Below are 20,558 nucleotides of genomic sequence, written 5' to 3'. Positions count from 1 at the left end.
GGTGTATATATAATATAAATTAGCTATAGTGCTGACCATTTGTCAGTGTGTTTTATCAGCTAACCTATTAATCTCTGGAACACTGAAGTTGTTCAGTCAATGTAGTAAACTGGCACTTGTTAGGAAGAGAGGTCTAGTTCAGCCTTGCGATCTTGTTGTTTCTTGCCTACCGAGACTGCCTAAAACACAAGTCAGTTGGTTTCAATCCCGTACCATCTTCAACGGACTATTTGGATCAACGTTTGTTGACTTTCTATTTCTGTATTGACTAGGGCTCATGTTCGCTCCTGAAATGGCAGTCACAGCCACCATATGTGGCAGGTGTATTTTAGTTTAAATATAGTATTTTAATCATATTATTATTCTCTCCTTTTAGCTATGTTATTTCTAGGCAGTTTAAGGTTTAAGCTTTAGAGCTTGGCCTGTCTCACTAATTGCCCAAGCCATGACGCTTCTCGGTTGATTGGTCTCATCAACTCCATGCACAATTTCACTCATTCTGCACTGACTCTTTGCCATGTAAAGACAGCTTGGACAGACACAGTGTGACATTAAGGTTAGTATTCATTTAATTAAAGTAATATTGCATTTAATCCTTGCAGTATGTATATAATAAACGTATATCTATTTACTATCATTTAAATAGGTATTATATTGTATAGCATGTAAGTGTGCTAAATGTATTTATGCTAGCTTTTCAAGCCTAAGGTATAAACATAAATAAGTATCACTAGTATATTCTTATCTTTACTATCCCTTTCACTGAATGTGTGAGGTGAGAGAATGTGTTTTAATATAAGTTGCTATGTTTTAACTGTGATAACTATAAGTGTAATTATCAATTTGTGTGGAAATAATTTTATGTTCATGCATGTAGCAGCCCTTAATCTACTACACATTACAGTGTATATTATTTATCATCTAATATTATTTGCAGCAGATAAGTCCCCGTCCACAAGACTGGTGCTGTGCCCGATTATTGTACACCCTTGTACCACCCACAGGGTATGTGTATATGTATAATTTATATATCCATGTATTTGTATATAGTAGTACCATCACGTAATGCGTGGTGACGAATCAGCTGTACTTTATCATTACGACTAATGCGTAATGGTGTATTATTATCTATCTTGTGTGTATTACATTGTATGCATGTATTATCATTACGTTATTCGTAATGCTGTAATTTCATAATGCCCATATTCCATAAGTGTAGTAAGTAATGGTATTCATGCTTTGAGTATTATTGATAATCATCCATATGTATTAACCCGTGTATGGAATTATATGTATCTTGTATGAATTGTGTGAGATGTATATAATATTATTATATTTATTGTTACAGGGTGTCGTTTAACATTCAGCAATATTTCATCCTACGAAATAAACAACCTCACACCCCAGCAGAGTGTTGGTTAGTCTATGGCCACGTTGACCCTGCTATAAATACATCCTATGTTTACAGTAATGAAGCTACTCACTGTCGAAAACGCTTGGTTCTGTTGAATGACAGTTTGGGGGGATAGACGTTTTGGGGGATGCATGTGACCCTTCCCCACTTTGTTTCAATTCTTTCTCGTAAATTGGGGTGCCAAAGTACCATTTACCACGATGCCAGTGTGTTAAACACTGAGGCATTTTGACGCGTGCTCTGCGGTTGGAAAACAACAATCGACCGCAGTTTTCATCCATTTTCACAGACTGCTTGCAGGTAACATTGTTTTACATCAAGCACTCGTCTCTGAAATAAGAAAAGGGTTTTAATGTAGTGTCTCTGCATAGAAGCACAAGGTGACAACCTTGTCCTAACAACGCTATCGTCATCAGGACGATCGCTGTTTTAGGTTAGCTGGAGATAGACAGTACAAGTCAATGGACACTCAATGCCAGAGAAATAACACAGCAAGTTAGCTGTTCCCTATCGTGTGTCGGTGGGTTATATCCGAATGTTATGATGAACACATAATTAGCTCACAGATGGCATTGACGGTCAGTGTTTACCTGTGACATACATATTATATTTTCTGCGCGTGGTTCTGCGATAATGGGTGTATTTCGCTTACTTTATCAATAATCACATTTGCAAATCATGTAATGCCATCCTGTTATTTCCCAATATCTTTCAGTCATGATTTGTATGCGTACAGACTAATATATATCCGCCATAACATTCAGATTGTTCAACATCCCCCCTGAGACATAGAGGCTGAAGCTTTGATTCAACAACTTTTCTTTAACATACGAGCACAATTACTTTCGAGATAAACGTACTGTGGTGAACATTTGATGAATATTAGACCGTAGCGCGAGGTTTCAAATGATTAATCTAGAAACTGTCAATTCGGTCTAACATTCATCTCATTTTCAAACACATTATGTTTATCTCGATTCCACCATAACCGATTTAAAATCGAAGACACTGCGTAATCCGGCATGGCACGAGAGATGAATTGAACTCGTCTGCGAAGGGAGTGGAAGGCGCCGTCCGTATTATTTTTCTAATATAGCAACATAAAAAAATATTCTGTCCAATAAAACAAACAACTATTTATTCAATGTAATAATGTAACACCTAAGAGCTTGTTTGGTTATAAGCCCACTCACACACGACTGACACCAGCCTATTGTTTGTGTGCTGTGGCACTGTACTCCCCTGGCAACTCTATAATGGAATCGTCTGGCCTACTTATTTTCTTTGAAGTAGTTGTTGACAGTTACGCAACAGTCTGAATTTTAGAAAGAGGCGGATGAGCCAATGTTTACATTTTGCGAAAGATTGAAATTTGGCAGTGGAGGAAAATACTTGACTGACTGTCGAATCTGAACCCTGCAGAATCGAACAATAGATCCCTTTTCTCATCAAGGCCTGTTGATTTTAATGACCGGCGAATTTCGATCATGATTTCACGTGCCTCTATCCCGGCATACGACGAAAGAGTGACAGCGCTGCATTGTGTAAATGCAATTAACATGGGATTCCTTGGAAATTGTTTTCATCATTTGGGACTGGATTGTGGCCAAGCGGATTTTTTTAAAGAGTACGAACATGCATCACCAGCAGTTACAGCCTTGCGGGGAAGCTCGCAGAAAGCACAATTCGGGTGGTTTCAGTTTTGACACGTACTTTTTGAACGTTGCAACAGGACATGAGGAAGTATGAATGGCATAAATTTGGTGTTTCGCCTGACCTTTATCTTGCGAAGTTCCGCATAAAAGTGTCGGAGTTGTGAGGCCAGTCTTTTTAGGTAATGCTCCAAACTTACTGGATATCTCATGTTGTGTAAACCATTCTGAACGCAAACAATTATAACGTTTACCATGTAAGCATATCTAACGTTTTGTTGTAAATTATACATAAATAGGGATGTATTTTTACAAGGCTTTCTGTTTATTTAGATATTGTTTGTTTATGGTTGGGGCTGTATATTGTAATTGAGTCTGAATATTCTTATAATAGAAGGTAATATGATCGTGAGGTTCCGTAATAATTGTGGAGGAAAAATCATATAATTGTATATTTCGAGTTTTAATAAATGTTTTATTATTGATATTTCCATCACGTCTGTTGTGTTGATATCAGCCATGTTAGTGGGCGAGCTGAAGTAGTGCGGCAGTCTTGTATACGTTCGCAGTGAAGCAGTCTTAAAACCAGACGCATTTTCAATCCAAATTGATAGTGTCTAATTTCATTGATTGCCCAATCAAATTCGAGTATTTCATGTAGTCATGGTACAATATCGTATAAACTCCCTTCTAACAGCCTTAGGAGAACTGATCCTTGGGACAGCCTTACGATAACTGATCCTCAGCCTTATCTTAGCTCTCACGTCTAAGTATGCGAGATGACAGCATCTGTGTTTTGTAAACGGCATATATGATCTTTCTATACAAACATATGGTAATGTTTGTGTCGTTTCTCTGTTTAATGACCTTGAACAGTAATGAATAGGATCGCCACAACAGTGAAAACATAATCACATAGTGTGTGCCTGCTGTACGTCACGGACCAATAATTGTATATGCTACATGATTTTAGACATGATACATCATGGTAGGCCATGAAAACATTCATAATAACATACATTTGATTTCTCATTTTCAAAATGATAAGGTTCCTATCTCCCATGTTCAGCGGTTAACTAAAACGACAAAACATTTCTAATAATGATATTAATAATACTTAATACCTGTCCGCATCGACTGCACTCAATCAACCTTCCAGGAGTGACTCACCAACAAACAATAATGAAACGGAGTGCTCGAGAAAAGGCTCGCTCGTCCCGCCCCACCGGTAGGACACGCAACACTGGTATTCGGTGTCCTCTCGGTTCACCTAATAAATACACATTTTGTACCGAGAACTAGTTAGGTGATATGGGTATATTATGACACGATGATTGTTCGGATTTAGGTGATCTGGGTATGGTAGAGTCCATAAACTTTGTCCAGGGGGAGGTTAATAAGTGTACCAATTTCAGCATTCGAAAAAATAAAAACAAACTCTGTGATAGATTTAAAAATACGTTTATTGGAGGTATGGATAGATTAACAAATATTGTTGGATGGATGCGTGTAAAAAATATGCTGCTGGATATGGTTTAATGCATAATTTACATATATATGCAACAGTGAGTCACATGAGTGAAACATTCAAGATTTATTCCCAGTCAGCATTCAGCAAGTGCATAAACTTCGTACTGTTCTCATCCAATGGGGCTTCTGCAATGACGTCTAATCTAGCGTTATGGACTTAATGTAGGGGTGCCAGTGGGAGGGTATCAGGGTCTTATCTGGCGAGTTGTCTGAAGTCGGTGTTCTTGTAGCGTTGTGTAAGCCCAATATGCTGAATCTTTCTCTAAAGAGACTGGGCATAACGGTAGTAGCAGCCATGGAATAACTCCATTAAAGACAGAGGGAGTAGCGTAGGGGCCTGCTCTCTCAAAGTATAGCTGAAGAATCTGTGCTGGAGATTCAGTTGAATTGTCTCTGTCTTTGCCGTCTTCAGGAATTGGAACGCCGTTGTGTAGGTTATCTGGGGCTTGTTGGATAGTATCATGCATACAAGAAGATACGTGATCCCTTGTACTTCTGAATGGTGGTGTGCGTCTGCAGAAATGAAAAGTAGAATGTTCCATAAGCATACATAATCCTGCTTCAAATCTATTCTAGGTTTTATCTAGTGGCGAAAGTTGGAATCTTGTTGTCTCCATGGTCAGGAACGGCTTTTCTGAGTCAGTCATGATCCACTCGACTTCCATTGCAGATTCAGACTTCGGAAATCCTGGGATCTTCTTTTTACTGCGTTTTAATTAGGTGATCGAAATCCTCAACGAAATCTCGAATGCTCGTATATACATATAATACTGTACTCTATGTAAGTCTTTGTTTAGTTTAGACATGCTATCAATTCAATTAAACACATTACACTGTGTGTGGAAATGTTGATCTTCACGACACCTTTAGTAAATCAAGTGCCTTCAGACATTTATTGTATAAGTATTTGATTTCGGACAGAAAGATTGAAAGCTGATCAGAGATTAAATCCGAGACATTTGGCTCCTTTCACACCTTGGCGTATCATTTAAATTTGATTCTGGGTCTTTGCGTGGATCATATTTCCTACAAGGTGGCTACTAAGAAAATTGAGAACCATTTGTAACTGCCTCACCATTTGTATGCATAGTTTATCAAAACCATCCACGAAAAGCGATCCTTTTACTGAATCAATTAAACCATGTCCGTTGATTTTGATACTTCATAAAGTGACAGACAATAGACTCCCTTTGTGGAAGAACCCGATCTTGAGTGCAATGATGAGAAAGCGTCCAACCCACTCGAATTTGGCTATCTGTTGATGACTGTAATACGAAATGAGTGGGTGAGTGAGCGAGTTTTAGTTTAACGCCGCTTTTAGCAATATTCTAGCAATACTTCATTGTATTCAGGTAGTGAATCGAGCCCGGGTCCTCGGCGTGACGAGCGAACGCTTTAACCACTAGGCTACCCCACCGCCTAGTATATGAAATGAAGCAAACGATCTCTAAAACCAAAATCAAGGAGATCCTTTAACATAAAATGCTTCTAGGTAGTATCAAATGTTTTCTCAGGATCATGTCGTTAAGTTACTATAGCATTTAAGTATTCCAGTCGTACTAGATTATCACTAGTACGTTGGGAGTTGAGGTAGCATAGTGGTTAAAGCCTTTGCTCGACGACAATGTATGAACCCATTTCTGGAGTCCCCGCCGTGATATTGCTGGAATATTACTAAAGGTGGAGTAAAACTAACTCAATAGTACTTCGAATATTCTATTATTTACCATTTGTTCCATGGAATTCAGGCCAATGCTTCAAGAGCTGGTAGTGTATATTATCAGCCCTTGTTGCTTTATGTAACGCAAGTTAAAAACTGCTTCATTATTGCTTCTTGTTATCATCATTGTCTGCATTAAATTGCATTCCTTCCTTCTCATGCTGTCTCCGATATCGTTTACTCAGGGATACACTTTGATGAAGAAGAATTTCACCAAATTTATTTGCAATGTCAGCTTTATCAGTTAATAAATTGTCACCGTCTTTTAGATAGTGAACAGTAGATTATCAACCTTTGCCTTTTATCCTTTGTATTATGTTCCACACCTTTGACATTGCCGCACGGGAATGTATTTTGGAAACATTATTCCTCCAAGACTGACTCTTTAGATGCGTGTCGAGTACTGGAGTTGATCTTAATTAACTTTATATAAATTATGGACTGTAGGATGGGGGTGAAAATATGTTCTGCTTTCTTACTACACTTCCTGGCTTGTTTGCATTCATTATTGAACCATGGTTTACGAATATGTGGATTTGGAGACTTATGTATTGTTTCGTCAGCGAAGGCATTTAGTATATGTGAAAACAACCGTATAGGATCTTCAATAATTCCATGAACATCATGTTTTAAGTGATCAATACAAAACTTCTCATACAATGGCGAGTTAGCCTTAGTAATGTCTATTATTAAGGTGGATCATCGCTTGGGTAAATAGCTTTAAGAATGGGTGGGAAGTGATGACTCCCACATAGGTAATCCCAGGCCGTCAATTCAAATTCATTGTACAGGTTTGTGTCTGTAGATCGAGGGCAGAATATGTTCCAGTGGCTGGATGTAAATAAGGGTTTGAATCATCATTAAAATACATAAACTATCGGAAATAGAATCAAGAAGTTTCCCCTATTTTTTGTACTTGTACTTCGTCATACAGGCTTAGGTTCATTGCAGTCGCCCATGACGATTAGGTCGCTGATCATACAGATTCTGAGGTTCGGCTTGATGAATGGTATATGAAGGTGGAATATATAGAGAGCACAACGTGAGTGCAATATGCAAAGTAAGGTGTGTAACAGTTTGAAGATTAGTATTCAGATGTACTAGTAGCTATCTCACGCGGAAGGGAAAATGAATGGTGACATTTGTACTACCTCAGTTCAAATGTATCTGTAGTTTTAAGATGTATCTCTTGGAGACATGCATATTGTTGACGGTTTATAATCTTGAACGAATAACTGTACCTCATGAAAACTCTTCCTAAGTTTACTGAACTTATTATTCATCCATGCATTGTATAATGCATTTATTCCTTTTTGATACCTCAGTCATGCCAGTAGGTCATGCGACCCGTGAAGATCCGGGTTAGAATTGAATGCTTGTCGTAAATGGCGACTAACGGGATCGGGTGGTCTGACTCGCTGACTTGGTTGAGACATGTCATCGGTTCCCAATCGCGTAGATAAATGCTAATGCTGTTGAACACTGGATTGTCTGGTCCAGAGTCGATTATTTACAGACGGCCGCCATAGAGCTGGAATATTGCTGAGTGCGGCGTAAAACAAAACTCAGTCACTCACTATAGGTCATGCAATCATATATTTTCAACAATCCATTACTGTTCAAGCTTCCGCCACTAACGAGAATGACATGATTGTGCAGGTAGGCGTGTTTCTGCTCGGGACAAAACATTCAATTTATGGCCGAATATCTGCTTGCAACCAGGGGCGTAGCCACCAATATAGAAAAAAGCCCGGGCTTACACATGATGTTTGCTAAAAAAATATTTTGTAAGTCTTGCTAAACATTCCTACAAATACGTTATCAGAACAATTTAAATAGTAGAAATGCCTCTATGAATCATTTTGACTACAATATTCTTTGATAACAAAGCATTACCAATGCAGTCATCTCCATGTACAGTAAACATGTTATTCATCGTATCATAAGTATGAGAAGTGTCTTTCTTTCAGTGATGATTAATATTGTTTTTCCATCGACATGCATGTGGATGTTTTGTAACAGTCATGATTATAAGTGAATTATAGCTGAAATACAGGTACATGTATTTACAATCGCCCTTTAACGAAAACTTATGCGTTACTTCATTCTGTAGTCGTTCTGTTGGCTTTTAGGTGCAACCTATCGGGCTTACACGAAAAAATTGGCTTGCTACGCGCCTGGCCACAGCAATCTAACGGTACAGGGTGTTGCTCTATTTATACAGTGTGAAGGTACCGCCAAGCTGACATGTGTGTATGTACTGAAACCTGGAGGATAGCCGTAGGCTGTTATTTATTCCGACCAAGGTGCGACATGTGTTTTTCTACCACGTCATAAGGCTACCCCAGGGTACCCGTTTGACTCGCTGTGTTGTTGTTCTCTCTCTTGTCTGTCTTGGAGGACGTTGAGTGTAACCCGGGACCTCGCCAGTCCGAGAGCAGGACTAACAATTCCGGGATATGATGGCGACCAGATTATCTACTACCAATGTCACAGGGATTGTGTCATCCTCGCCACTGCCAGGTGGGTTGGAACTCTCTTTAGCGCTCAAGTCGATACAGGCTGATCTTACCTACCTTAACGATAAGTTTGACCGTTGCGCACGTATGTTCAAGGAGCTGATACGTGCGCTTCGATCAGAAAACTACTCACCCCGTGACCGAGTGTTGTTCGTACAGACGAAGACAGAAAAGCAAGAGGCCAGTTCAGGCGCAATAATGTTATTATACATGCCATGAAGAGCAAGGAGAGACCTTTGACAAAGTTGAAAGTCAAGTTAGAGACTTTCCCGCAACTAAACTGAACATGGTTAATGCAGCACCAGTTCCCATTGACCGGGCCCATCGTTTGCATAGTAAATCTGGTACCAGACCAGTCATTGTCCGTTTCGTTTTCTGTAAAGATAAGGAATCCGTAATGGACGGTTTTTTTAAAAAGATACGGATTCCGTTATCAAAGACCGGTTGCAGCACTGCGGTTGTTTCATCGGAGAGCGCAGAGAGAGAGTTTTCATACTTACATGGTAGATAACATAAAGGATGCTATTCTGGATGATGTTAGAGATTTACTTCATATTGATATTCACGCTGCGATATCTAAACTTGCGTCCCTACTTCAATTACCCGTGTTAGAGCTGGAGCTGTCAGATTCACTTCACCCTATCGCCGGCAATCGCGCCAACCTCCCTGCATTGATCAAGAATGTGACAAACTTAAGTCCAAAATATACAGACTTCTAAACCGTTTCAGAAAGAATAAATGTGATTCTAACCTTGAATTGTATTTGAATGCAAAACATTTTTTTTTTAAATGCTGTCAGTTACGAAAAGATTATTCACCCAAAGCTGCAGAGGATCTTAAAATAGCAGCAAGACATCCAGACTGTGAGATATTCTTGAGCACCTTAAAACGTCATCCTAAGAAATCAGCACTTAATGATAATATTTCTTCGTATCGATGGGTTTATTACTTCAAAGACCGCCTATCCTGCAGAGATAAAACACTGCTCCCAGATTTTGATAAATCAGTGTGATGATTGTGGTGATTTTTCATTCTCTCATGATATATTGTAAACCCGAATTACCGAAGAAGAATAAATATATTCTCTCTTCTCTAGTGTCATATCTGACAGATTTATTTAATGCTGTTCTTCATAGTGGTAAATTCCCATCGATATGGAACAATGGTATGATTGTCCCTCCTTTCAAGTCTGGGAGAGTATCTGAACCATCCAGCTATCGTGGAATCTCTTTAGAGCTGAATATGAAAACATCTAGCAAGTTATCTTTAGAAACGGGGTATTGTGGCAAATTCTGTAAAATGGTCATTCCGCGGCAAAAGGTTGAATGTTGTTTTATATTATATATATTTGGGTCTTTTTTCCAGTCGATTAAATTGGTCCAAGGCATGTAAAACCCTCGCACAAGATAAGTAGGCATTATTTTCCATTTTCAAAATATTTAAAGTTAATCAGTTTATTTCAAATGATTCTGCTTGCTTACTTTTTTGATACTAAAAGAGCGCCAATTTTGTTATATGGATCAGAAATATGGGGAGCAAACAATTTCATATTTTTAAGGATTTCTTACAGTTGGTAAATTTGCTTCTAATAAAACCATACTTGGGGAAACAGGTCGCTATAACATGCATATTGAGAGTCAAATGAGAGTTATTAGATATTGGATTAAACTTACAGGAATGCCTGATTATCGGTACCCCCATCAAAGCTATCAATTATTGCTATAATTAGATAATCGTGGAAAACATTAATCATGGGCTTCAGATGTGAGAAATATGTTATTATCAAGCGGGATTTCTTATGTTTTGTTAAATCAAGATGTTGGTGATATGCAAATAGTTTTGTCAACATTTAAACAACGAATTAAAGATATTTTTATTCAGAATTGGTCCGAAACAGTAAATTAATTCAGTTTTCTTAGTTATTATTCACAATGGAAATCGATGTTCGGACCCGAAAAATATATCAGTGTTCCTAACGATAAGTCAATTTTAAGAATTTTTTATATATGCAGAATCTCTCTACATGTCTTAAAAATACAACGTTTTAGAAATGATGACAATAATACATTGGAAGATTGGTATTGTTAGTCTGTGAAGCTTTTTCCTGCCTGTCGAAAGAAGTATTTAAAATGTACTAATGATACCCCATAAAAGAAGTATGATCTACTTAATTCTAATAATGCTGATATTATCAAAACTGTTTTCATAAAACATTTGATGTCCATTCTTAAATCACGTGTAAAACTAGTATCTCATGTCACGTGACCAATAGTTGTCATTAAGCAACCTCAACTATTCAATAAAACCTGTCAGTCCGTCTGTCATGGTCAATAATTTATGCGCTCATCTGCATCATCTCATTTTCAGTATATCATACTACCTGTAACGATATTGTACAGGTGGGATATCAATAAACGTGTTAGTGCTCTATTCCATGTGTGCTTCTCATGTCTCATCGAACTCTCCCCACTCATTTCTCGGTTGTGAATCAAATGAAAGAAATTTTAAGCTGGAGAATGTAGGAACTGTTAGCAGACCGGAAACCTCTCCGTACCGAAATGTCCGCGGACAGGGTATAATACTAAACCTGCGTGAGTGCAAGCACATGTTCGTGTCAGCCTATACAGACGGAAACAGAAGTGGTACCTATGACACCATGTTCTCAAATCTACACTCACATGCTTTTATCCATGCACAACATCCGTTAATTCTGAAATTGTTTAGCTCAACAATTCATAGTATGACATTTAGTAGTAATTCATAATCATCTGAGCCGTCACATCAAGATATTCATATCCATGGTAAAGTCTCCTCGTCTGTCTATTGTATATGTCGTCACCATACGCGGGCGGAATACCAGACTGAATCACACACTCTCTGTCTGGTATCAGTACTATATATATATATATATGTGTGTGTGTGTGTGTGTGTTGTGTGTGTGTGTGTTATTCAGTATGGTATTCCGCCTTCTTCTTGTGTAGTGACGATCACTAGCAGGATGTGCCTCGCGAAGAGAACGCCCTGAGGTTGAGCTGCAGCTCCTCTGACCTCATAGATTTCTGAGCCTGACACTTCCCTCCCTGCCGTCCTTATGATAGCTGAACGTGAAGTCCGCTCATTCTATAATTGCTCATTATTGTTCATATGTGACGTTCCAGAACGTTGAAGGCGATGTTGTCCTTGTATCGCCAAAGACCCAGTTCCCTGTCGACATAGGCGCTGACAGCTGGTGGAGAATTCCATTATTAGCTCTTTGTGATGTGCATTTTTCTCATTGCATTTAGTTACGAAATGTAATTTGATTTCTTTTATAAATGAGTATGTGCATGTATCCAGTTAAGTGTTGAGAGGGATACACCGAGTTCTAATATTCTTCAACCTTCACATAGTATCAAAATAATGATACTTCTAACCTGGAAGATCTTACCTCGTATCTGTTTCTGGTTATTCCTTTTGCGGGTTCTGCCGGTTCATGCCTACCCGTTTCGCGAACACCTGGTGTTATCACAGCTTTCCAGTGATCCATTCAAATTAATTTTCACAGCTGTTTACAGCGAGCCCTTTTCACCAAATGGAATTTGTTTCTGAGGATAGTCAAGACTGGATATTCCTTTGCACTGACGTTCTGTTTTCAATAAATGAGCACATTTTAAGTGGTTGCATCTTTTGAGATGACCTCAATATCAGCCGACACATGTCGATGACTATTCACATATACGACTATTGTATACTAGGCACATAAAGAAACTGTGCATACAAAAATTTAAAATCTAAATTTATCAAACCTGTGTAGACACATAATGATTCAAACTCAGAGATTAGTGACATGTATCCATCATGCATGCACGTGCCACGTTCCGTGACGTCAGTGGGTTCGTCCTTGAGACGTGCAATACGTTGTTGCGAGTGCATTCCGGGAAAGAGAAACAGAGCAAATGAATGCCACACAATACTGTCACTTTGGAAAGCTCAACCCCCTGCCCTTGCGATCGTTCAATAAATTAAACAGCTATTGGAACGCATAGCATGCCAAGGCTCACGTCTGCACAACGTCATGAGGCCATTGGGATGGTCCGTGGGGGAATGTCTCAACGACAAGTGGCTGCACATTTCCACTGCCACCAGAACACCATTTCTGCACTGGTGAGACGCTACGAGACCACAAATGACGTCATCGATCGGCCACGTTCTGGACGTCCACGTGTAACAACGCCAAGACAGGACATATGGATAAGGGTGACCCATCTTCGCCACAGGTTTCAGACTGCAGTGATGACTGCCCGAACCATCCCAGGACTTCGCCGTATCCACCCCAACACAGTTCGACAACGTTTACGTCCAGGTTTAACATTTCCCATAGTGATGGACGTCAACGTGCCTATAGATGCGTGGGAGAACGTTATGAACAGGACTGTGTCTTGGAGAGGAATCGCTTTGGTGGTGGTGGTGGTGGTGGTGGTTCCGTGATGATTTGGGGTGGAATAACAGCACGCCAAAGAACTCCTTTGGTGATTGTTCAGGGCAACTTAACTGGTGCGGGCTACAGGGATCAGATTCTTCGACCTGTGGCAATTCCTTTTCTGCAACGTCATGGCCCTGGGTTAACATTCCAACAGGACAATGCCCGCCCTCATACGGCAAGGGTTGCTATGGATTTCTTGCAACACCACAACGTTGACTTACTGCCTTGGCCTGCAAATTCAATGGATCTCTCCCCGATACAGCATGTTTGGGACGAGGTGGATCGACGTCTACGCCGTCTTCCTCATCCGCCAAATAACGTCCTTGACCTTGCAACAGAACTTGAGAGAATCTGGCGTGACATCCCACAAGCCTTCCTTGCACGTTTGATAGGCTCTATGCGTCGTCGATGCACTGCTGTTCTCAATGCCGATGGTGGACATACCCGTTATTGAGCTTGTGACATGGTCGTTTGACCCCTGTCCCGCTTGTGGACTCGTGACGTCATTGTGATTGACTTTTCAATTGAAATTCTCCCGACTTGTTATGGTCTCATGATCCCTCTATTAAAGTTTATATGTACCTTTGACAATGTTATCGTACTTATCAACTGGGATAATATTTTGACAATGCACAGTTTCTTTATGTGGCTAGTATATTTCCACTTTTCAGTCCGTTTCACATATGGATGTTTTCAAGTTTTACGCTGATGCAGTTTATAAAAGTAAGTGTACATAAGTAAATACAAATAACGTAAATCGTTGACACTACACTAAGGATTATGTGACGAAATGCTTGCTGTATCATCATGATATGTCCTTATTGTTAGAACAGGCAAATGCATGACAGAAACACGTTTTTATTACTTCTTTTGAATGCTTTTAATTGCTATTGACTGTGTTGACATCAGGTTTATTCAGCATATGACGGTCGTTATTAAGCTGGCTGTCGATTTCAGTGAACATTGTACATGAATACAATCCCTGGCAGGTCAATAAAATAGTCTGGAACGACGTCACGTGAGATCAATGTCCACTTTCCTGCTTTTTCTAACGAGTTCATCAGTGGCTCGAGACATTCTCTGTATTCCTCCACTTCATTTAAGTATTCTTCTCTCATCACATTGCATATCATACCGCCTGAAAACGATAAATGAAAGATGATTTTTATTGATATCATTGATATAGTTTGATATATACACGTGGATAAAAAGTATCGCAACACCTAATACTATTTCTCTCAATATCTTAAAAATTGGCATATAGCAACATTGTGAAAATAAATGAAAACAATAACCTATTACGGGTCTCAAACGCAACAAATAATGATGCACGTGCTGAAGGTAACAAATGTGGAGCATATGAAACACGTGTACCCCTCGTGTCATGAAAATACACTTTCAATTATGATTCACTCTTGTTAGAAAACTGAGCTAAAACCCATACCTATTGTCAACTGACGTCAGCCAAACGATGGCAAGTTAGGTATAGGTATGGTTAATGCCAGGTTGTCCATGAGACAAATTGCCAGGAAATCAGTTGAGTAGTGGGGAAATAGCACCAAACAAACCATGTAAAGGATCTGCATCGTTCAGGCAGACCACGCAAGACATCAGCTAGATACGAAGAGGCAATCTTGCGGAGGCATGTAGTGCCTCATTTTGATAAACTAATCATCCCCTATAGACAAGGCCAATCTTTATGGATGACACTGCCAGGTCACATCGCGCACGCGCAGTCATTTCCTGCATCAGAAAGCAATTACCACCCTTCAAAGCTCTGATTTGAACCCTATCGAGCATGTTTGGGACATTCTGGTGCGTAAGGTTCGTCAGAGAGATCCGTCAGTCCAGAATATTGATGAATTAGAGCAAACATTGCAAGAATGGAACAGCTTGCCCTAACATCGGATTCAGCGCCTTGTGCCCTCAATGAGGACGAAGGTTCAAAACGTCATCCAGGTGGGCGGAGGTTACACAAGATACTGACTGTGCCTTCTGTTTCTGAAACTAGAGACCTTACTTGTGGATTGGATGTATGAATTACCCGTTTGGGATGACCATACTTTTATTGACAACCATACTTTTATTGACACATTATGTTATCTTAATTTCAGTTTTATTACAGGACCCATGTTAAATCAAATTATACCATTCAGATTCTTTATTGTTGGCTTTTGTGTCGATGAAAAGTCTTTTTAGCACTTTGGCTGCAAAATGATTTCCTGTGAATACGCACATGACATATAAACGGTGATTAAAGATAGGACCTATCATAAAACAAGGGTGTTGCGATACTTTTTTCCATTTGTTGGTTTGAGAAGGGGTGAAATGTGCAGTCCATACGTGTTTTCATATGGGTGTTTCCTTGTTTAGTCACTTTGTGGTTGTTACCTGGTTTTGTAATCCGGAGGAGTTCATATAATCCACAACACGGAATATGGCCTTCCCCAAACCCACCGCAAATAACTGCACAGTCGTACGTATCTGTCGACATTAAAAAGTACTTTAATACATTGACACACAAACCGGTTGGTAAAGCTCTGGCTCAACAGGGAAGGTCTGTTCATTTCCCCAGTGTTAGTGACTCCCTCTGTGATGCGGGGTCAATATTACTGTTAAAAACCGATTGGGTTTTAGGAGTATGGACATATGCAACATCTGCTATGTTGAGAATACACTTTGCCTGTAAATAACAGATTCTGATGTGTTTTTCTGGGTTGAGTCCTTTCTGGGATTCGAACCCAAATCTCAGATATATGTAGAAAGGATATGTTGCATTTGACCATTTTCTGAAACGCACAGTGTATTCATGGCCATGGGGGCCGTGCCAATTTCCAGTTGTCACAGGGATACACACAGTGTGTGATCTGGACTACCAGTTGACAGACTTTTAAGGAAAGTCCACCTCGTCTGCTTCATAATCAAATATGTACTAAGGATGCAGTGTCACAAAAAGAAACTCGACCATGAGTATATATAACAAGAGGGACATATAGCCAGCGATCTAACCCACTCAGCCATCGCCCCTTCCACAGAAAATATGTATACTAGAAAAGCATTAAAAAGGCAACTTTGGAAGCACCTGAGTAAATTAGAAATTTAGTAAGAAATAGATGACTTGGGGGGTGAAGCTGATTTCAAGAGTATCACGATTGGGTGACGTCAAGTTTCCATCAGTCAAACCATTTGTTTTGTAATTTTTCTTCTCTCTTTTTTTATTTTCCCATGTGTGCAATATACTTGCCTCTGCATGTGCTTGTGGCGGGTGCCCACGGTTGTGCAGGCTACGCTCTTTTTGCCGCGAGCACCTGGTATGGACACCGTTTCATAATGATTCATAGACACATGCTCATGATATCACTGGAATCGCACAGTCGGCTTAAATATCAGCAAAAATTCTCATGAAAGGGAAAGCGTTTTGATGCATTTTACGTCACAATCCAGGCGTACACGAAGATGACATTGTGATCAGTCACACCTCAACATAGTTACGTGCTTACCAGCTGCTATTGGTAAAGGATCTTGTCCTAACAAGTTTTCGTAGATCTTTTGATACAGGCCCTTCTCTTTGGCCCGAGCAATCATGTTGGTCGATGGTTCAAGGGCATCTACCTGCGTGAAGCCATGTGCCTTCAACTGAAACACAATCACACCTGACCTTGTATTCGGTGTTTCAATATTATTTGAAATAAGCCTGAGCAATACAGTTATACTGATTGGATGAGCTACCCCCGGGCAGAAATTTGCATGACGAGGTGTAAAAGGACATAAAAGAGTTGGCGTGTATAATATTACCTCCAGAGAAATGTACATGTGCATATGACAAACTAATTGCTGCTGACTTCAAGAGCAAGAAAAATGATATTGCACGGGAATGTTTCTGAATACAGGCATGCTGTAGTAGTTTGATTAGAAAACATGATTACATTTTATATACATGATGTACCTACAATAACAGAGCACTAGTTAGTTAACTTAAAAGTAATTATCAAAGTATCTAATCAATGTTTAATGTCAAGCAGCTCTCGACAGGACAATATGGATGTGAGTATGTTAGTGTGTGCCTGTTTCTTGTATGCTTGTCTGTGTACATGCCAGTGTGCATGTTCGTGCGCGTGTATGTGCAAACGTATATACCGAAAAACTAGCAATAAATACACGGAATGCTGCAGATGTACATCCAGTTACAATACAGGAATGCCTGACCATTACAAACGCTACATTAATGCTTACATTCTCAGCAACAAATCCCGTCCCAGCGGCAATGTCAATGACCTTCTTCTGGTCCCTGTCACGGGGATAGTAGCGGGCCACAGCATCAGCAGCAATCCGGGGACCGTTGTACCGTCCTGGCCGGAGATCCTTTGAGCAAGAAACAAGTCAGACAGTTAGTGTGGGAAAATGGATAAGCAGGTGTGTGAATAAGTCTAAGTGTGAATGAGGCGTTTGGTGTGTGAGTGGGGCGGTGGATGGGTGTGTTAGGCGGTGGGTGTGTGAGTTAGACGGGGAGTGTGTGAACTGACAGTGGGAAGCAGTAATACTTCTTACATTGCTGATCTGTTTCTTTAGGCAAAAAAAATATAAAATTGTGTAAATGGTAAGTACGAAAATGGTACATGGTGTGTTGTATGCCTTGAAAACCAAATAAGCGGCAGGCTTCGTATCGGGGCTCCTTGCTTGCCATGATAATGAGAGTAGAACTCTCTGCATCTCTCGGAATACATCATGGGTGTGCGTTTGCAAGACGAATTAGGGCTCGGCTATCACGGTTATTGGCTCGGCCTTCCTGGTTTTGGGACAATCGTTTGCTTCACCGGTGGCCACGTGCCTCTTCACATATTATAATAATGACCTAATAACAGGACATCACTGTATGCCAATGACCTTACCGTGTGTTTTCTGAAATGTAGGTCGTGCCGTATCAAGAAAAATAATTACTGTCACCTTTTACATCAGCTTAGAAAATTGCAGTGAACATACTACATTCATTTAATTTACATCCTAGTGTGCTCGTGAACATACAACATGCTTCTGAGATATTGTGTGGAGCACGTTTTGTGCATGTGCATTCCAGTATGATGTAGTGTGATCGCCTGTTTGGGCCGAATAAAAAAATAATAAAAATGGCCTCTAATTCAGGTGGTACTTAATTCATGCTCGTGTGTATATATCGATCAATAATAATGATTGTGATGATTTTAACAGTACCTATTTTCTTATTTGTTGCGGGATCAAATATCTATGCTTTTCAAAGTACAGGCTGATACCGTAACGGTTTATGATCTGGGAGAACTCATGCGTATTTGCAAGGACAAACCGATTTAATGACTGAGGACAAGGACGCTATACTCTCATTTTTATGTGTCTATTTCCAAACTAAACCGATGCGTTGACTCAGCCTTCAAAGGAATTTAGTGTGAAATCAGCCTTGTCAACAGAAACAATATACTATATGTATATACTAGCCAGAACAAGAGACTGTGTATATAAGAAATTAAAATATATAGTGGAAGTATAACAATTATAACATTATTTAATAATATACTACACAACATATAACACCACGAAACCATAGTAAGAGTCGATCTTACACAGATGTTCAAACATGTTTGCAACTTTAAACTAGCTCAATGCTAGTTTATTCTGTCTAACAAACAGACCCGTTGATCTAGTGAACAGAGCTTCAGTTATATAGTTTTATGAGTGGACATTCTTTATTTAAACCTAAATGGAGCTGGGAAAGTAATCAAACAGTTCGTACTACACATACAACTATAAGTTTTTTTACTTTCTAATAATTTGTCGTCCATAATATTATTGTTAACAAGTCATGAAAATATCGATTTCACAACCTGTCACAATGTGCAACAATTCTTCTGGTCCATATAGTGCAGGTTTTACTTTTTACCAGAACAAGTTAAGAAACTATTGTGTAGCATACCTTATTTTCCAATATGAAACTGAGATGTATATCACTGTTCCCACGTATCGGTTTTTCCAGTAACAAATTCATGGTATGTTATCACTTATACATAAAGTTAACTTACTGTGATGTGTGTTGTCGATGAATAGCGGAGACCAAACACTAAAAGGTGTAGACAGCACAATATATGTGGTAGTTCTGGCAGTGTGCAACCCTTTGCAAAAACATACTGACTACATAATGGATAGTGTAACAATCGAGAAAATGTATAAGCTAAAGAAATAGAAATGGTTATTCCTACAAATGAGTACAGGCTGGTTCGTCAAAAAGAATCACTAACAGAAGCGAGAAAATCTTTTTCGATGGACAGTTACGAATATATTCTCTTGAGTAAAATGCATCCGGACTTTCGCAAACGTAAATGCATCCCGCAGTTTGATATTGCGGACAGTACATGAAAGGTACAACACTTAACAGTCTGTATTTGAACCACCTAAGTAGCCCGAACGTGCTGCAGGAAAAGTGTGCTATCATGATGCAAGTGCCTTCCCAGCTGGTGTCCTTAACAGATATTTTATCCAACGCTTGCACGTTTCAAAATATGCTGGGTTTTTTTTTAGTACGATGTAAACGTTAGATGGTGGAGCCCAACAGTATAGAGCCATAGACGTATAGCCATATAGAAGTATAATATATAGATCGCCTGGTCTTTTCCAGTTACTATTAAATTAAAATGCAAACAATAAGCTTACAGAGATTTTAACGATCATATATAAGGGTTTTTTTCAGTTCACAGGTATACAGCAAGATATAACTAAATAGATGAGTAAAAAACTGCAGAGTCAATTTTACTCCTACATGTTTCATTAACTTCTTCAGGGACTAACCCTGACATTTTACTCCCTGAAGGAGTTAATGAAACATGTAGGAGTGCCACCGCTACTAAGCAGTTACTTTTGGGTAGTGTCGGAACGTGATTTCCCACACAAATAGAAATCGTTCACATAAGTGTAAAATAAGGCATAGTCCCATTAATTTTGAGTACACAATTGACAATCACCTGTCCATTGTGTGACTTCTCCGATGCGTTTATAATACAGGGAGTATCACTTGTTATCGTTGTAACTCACCTCTTCATACTGTTGATAGTATTGTGAGTAATACCCCATGGCCTCATCGGTGGTGATTCCTTTTCGAAATGCCCTGGCATTCTGCTGGTACGCAATTGCATCATCAGATTTCCATTCCAAATCCTTAGTGTGGCCTCGGCTGTTCGACATAGCGATGGGTTCTTCTGACGAGAGACGCGAGCGTTGTGGCTCAACTGTGACAGGTATT

At 39.5% G+C, this 20,558-nt stretch overlaps 1 protein-coding gene and 1 long non-coding RNA gene across 2 annotated transcripts; one reads left to right on the top strand and one right to left on the bottom strand.

Annotated features, from left to right (window-relative positions):
* Window positions 1-964: 964 nt before the first annotated feature.
* On the top strand, window positions 965-1,406 carry LOC124258440. Its single transcript, XR_006893595.1, has 2 exons — window positions 965-1,005; window positions 1,349-1,406. It is a non-coding gene; the product is annotated as an uncharacterized LOC124258440 (long non-coding RNA).
* A 12,813-nt stretch (window positions 1,407-14,219) lies between these two features.
* Window positions 14,220-20,558, bottom strand: LOC124258445 (methyltransferase-like protein 27). Its single transcript, XM_046692541.1, has 5 exons — window positions 20,351-20,558; window positions 17,531-17,659; window positions 16,798-16,933; window positions 15,689-15,781; window positions 14,220-14,435 (listed from the first exon to the last, which is right to left on the bottom strand). The coding sequence occupies exons 1-5, from the start codon at window positions 20,498-20,500 to the stop codon at window positions 14,251-14,253; spliced, it is 693 nt and encodes a 230-aa protein (XP_046548497.1). The 5' UTR covers window positions 20,501-20,558; the 3' UTR covers window positions 14,220-14,250.

Source organism: Haliotis rubra, unplaced genomic scaffold, assembly GCF_003918875.1.
Source record: "Haliotis rubra isolate DU_JTF1 unplaced genomic scaffold, ASM391887v1 Scf693, whole genome shotgun sequence".
Taxonomy (NCBI): Eukaryota; Metazoa; Mollusca; class Gastropoda; order Lepetellida; family Haliotidae; genus Haliotis; species Haliotis rubra.
The sequence above is the reverse complement of the archived record's forward strand: the minus strand, read 5'-3'. Positions and strand labels throughout refer to the sequence as shown.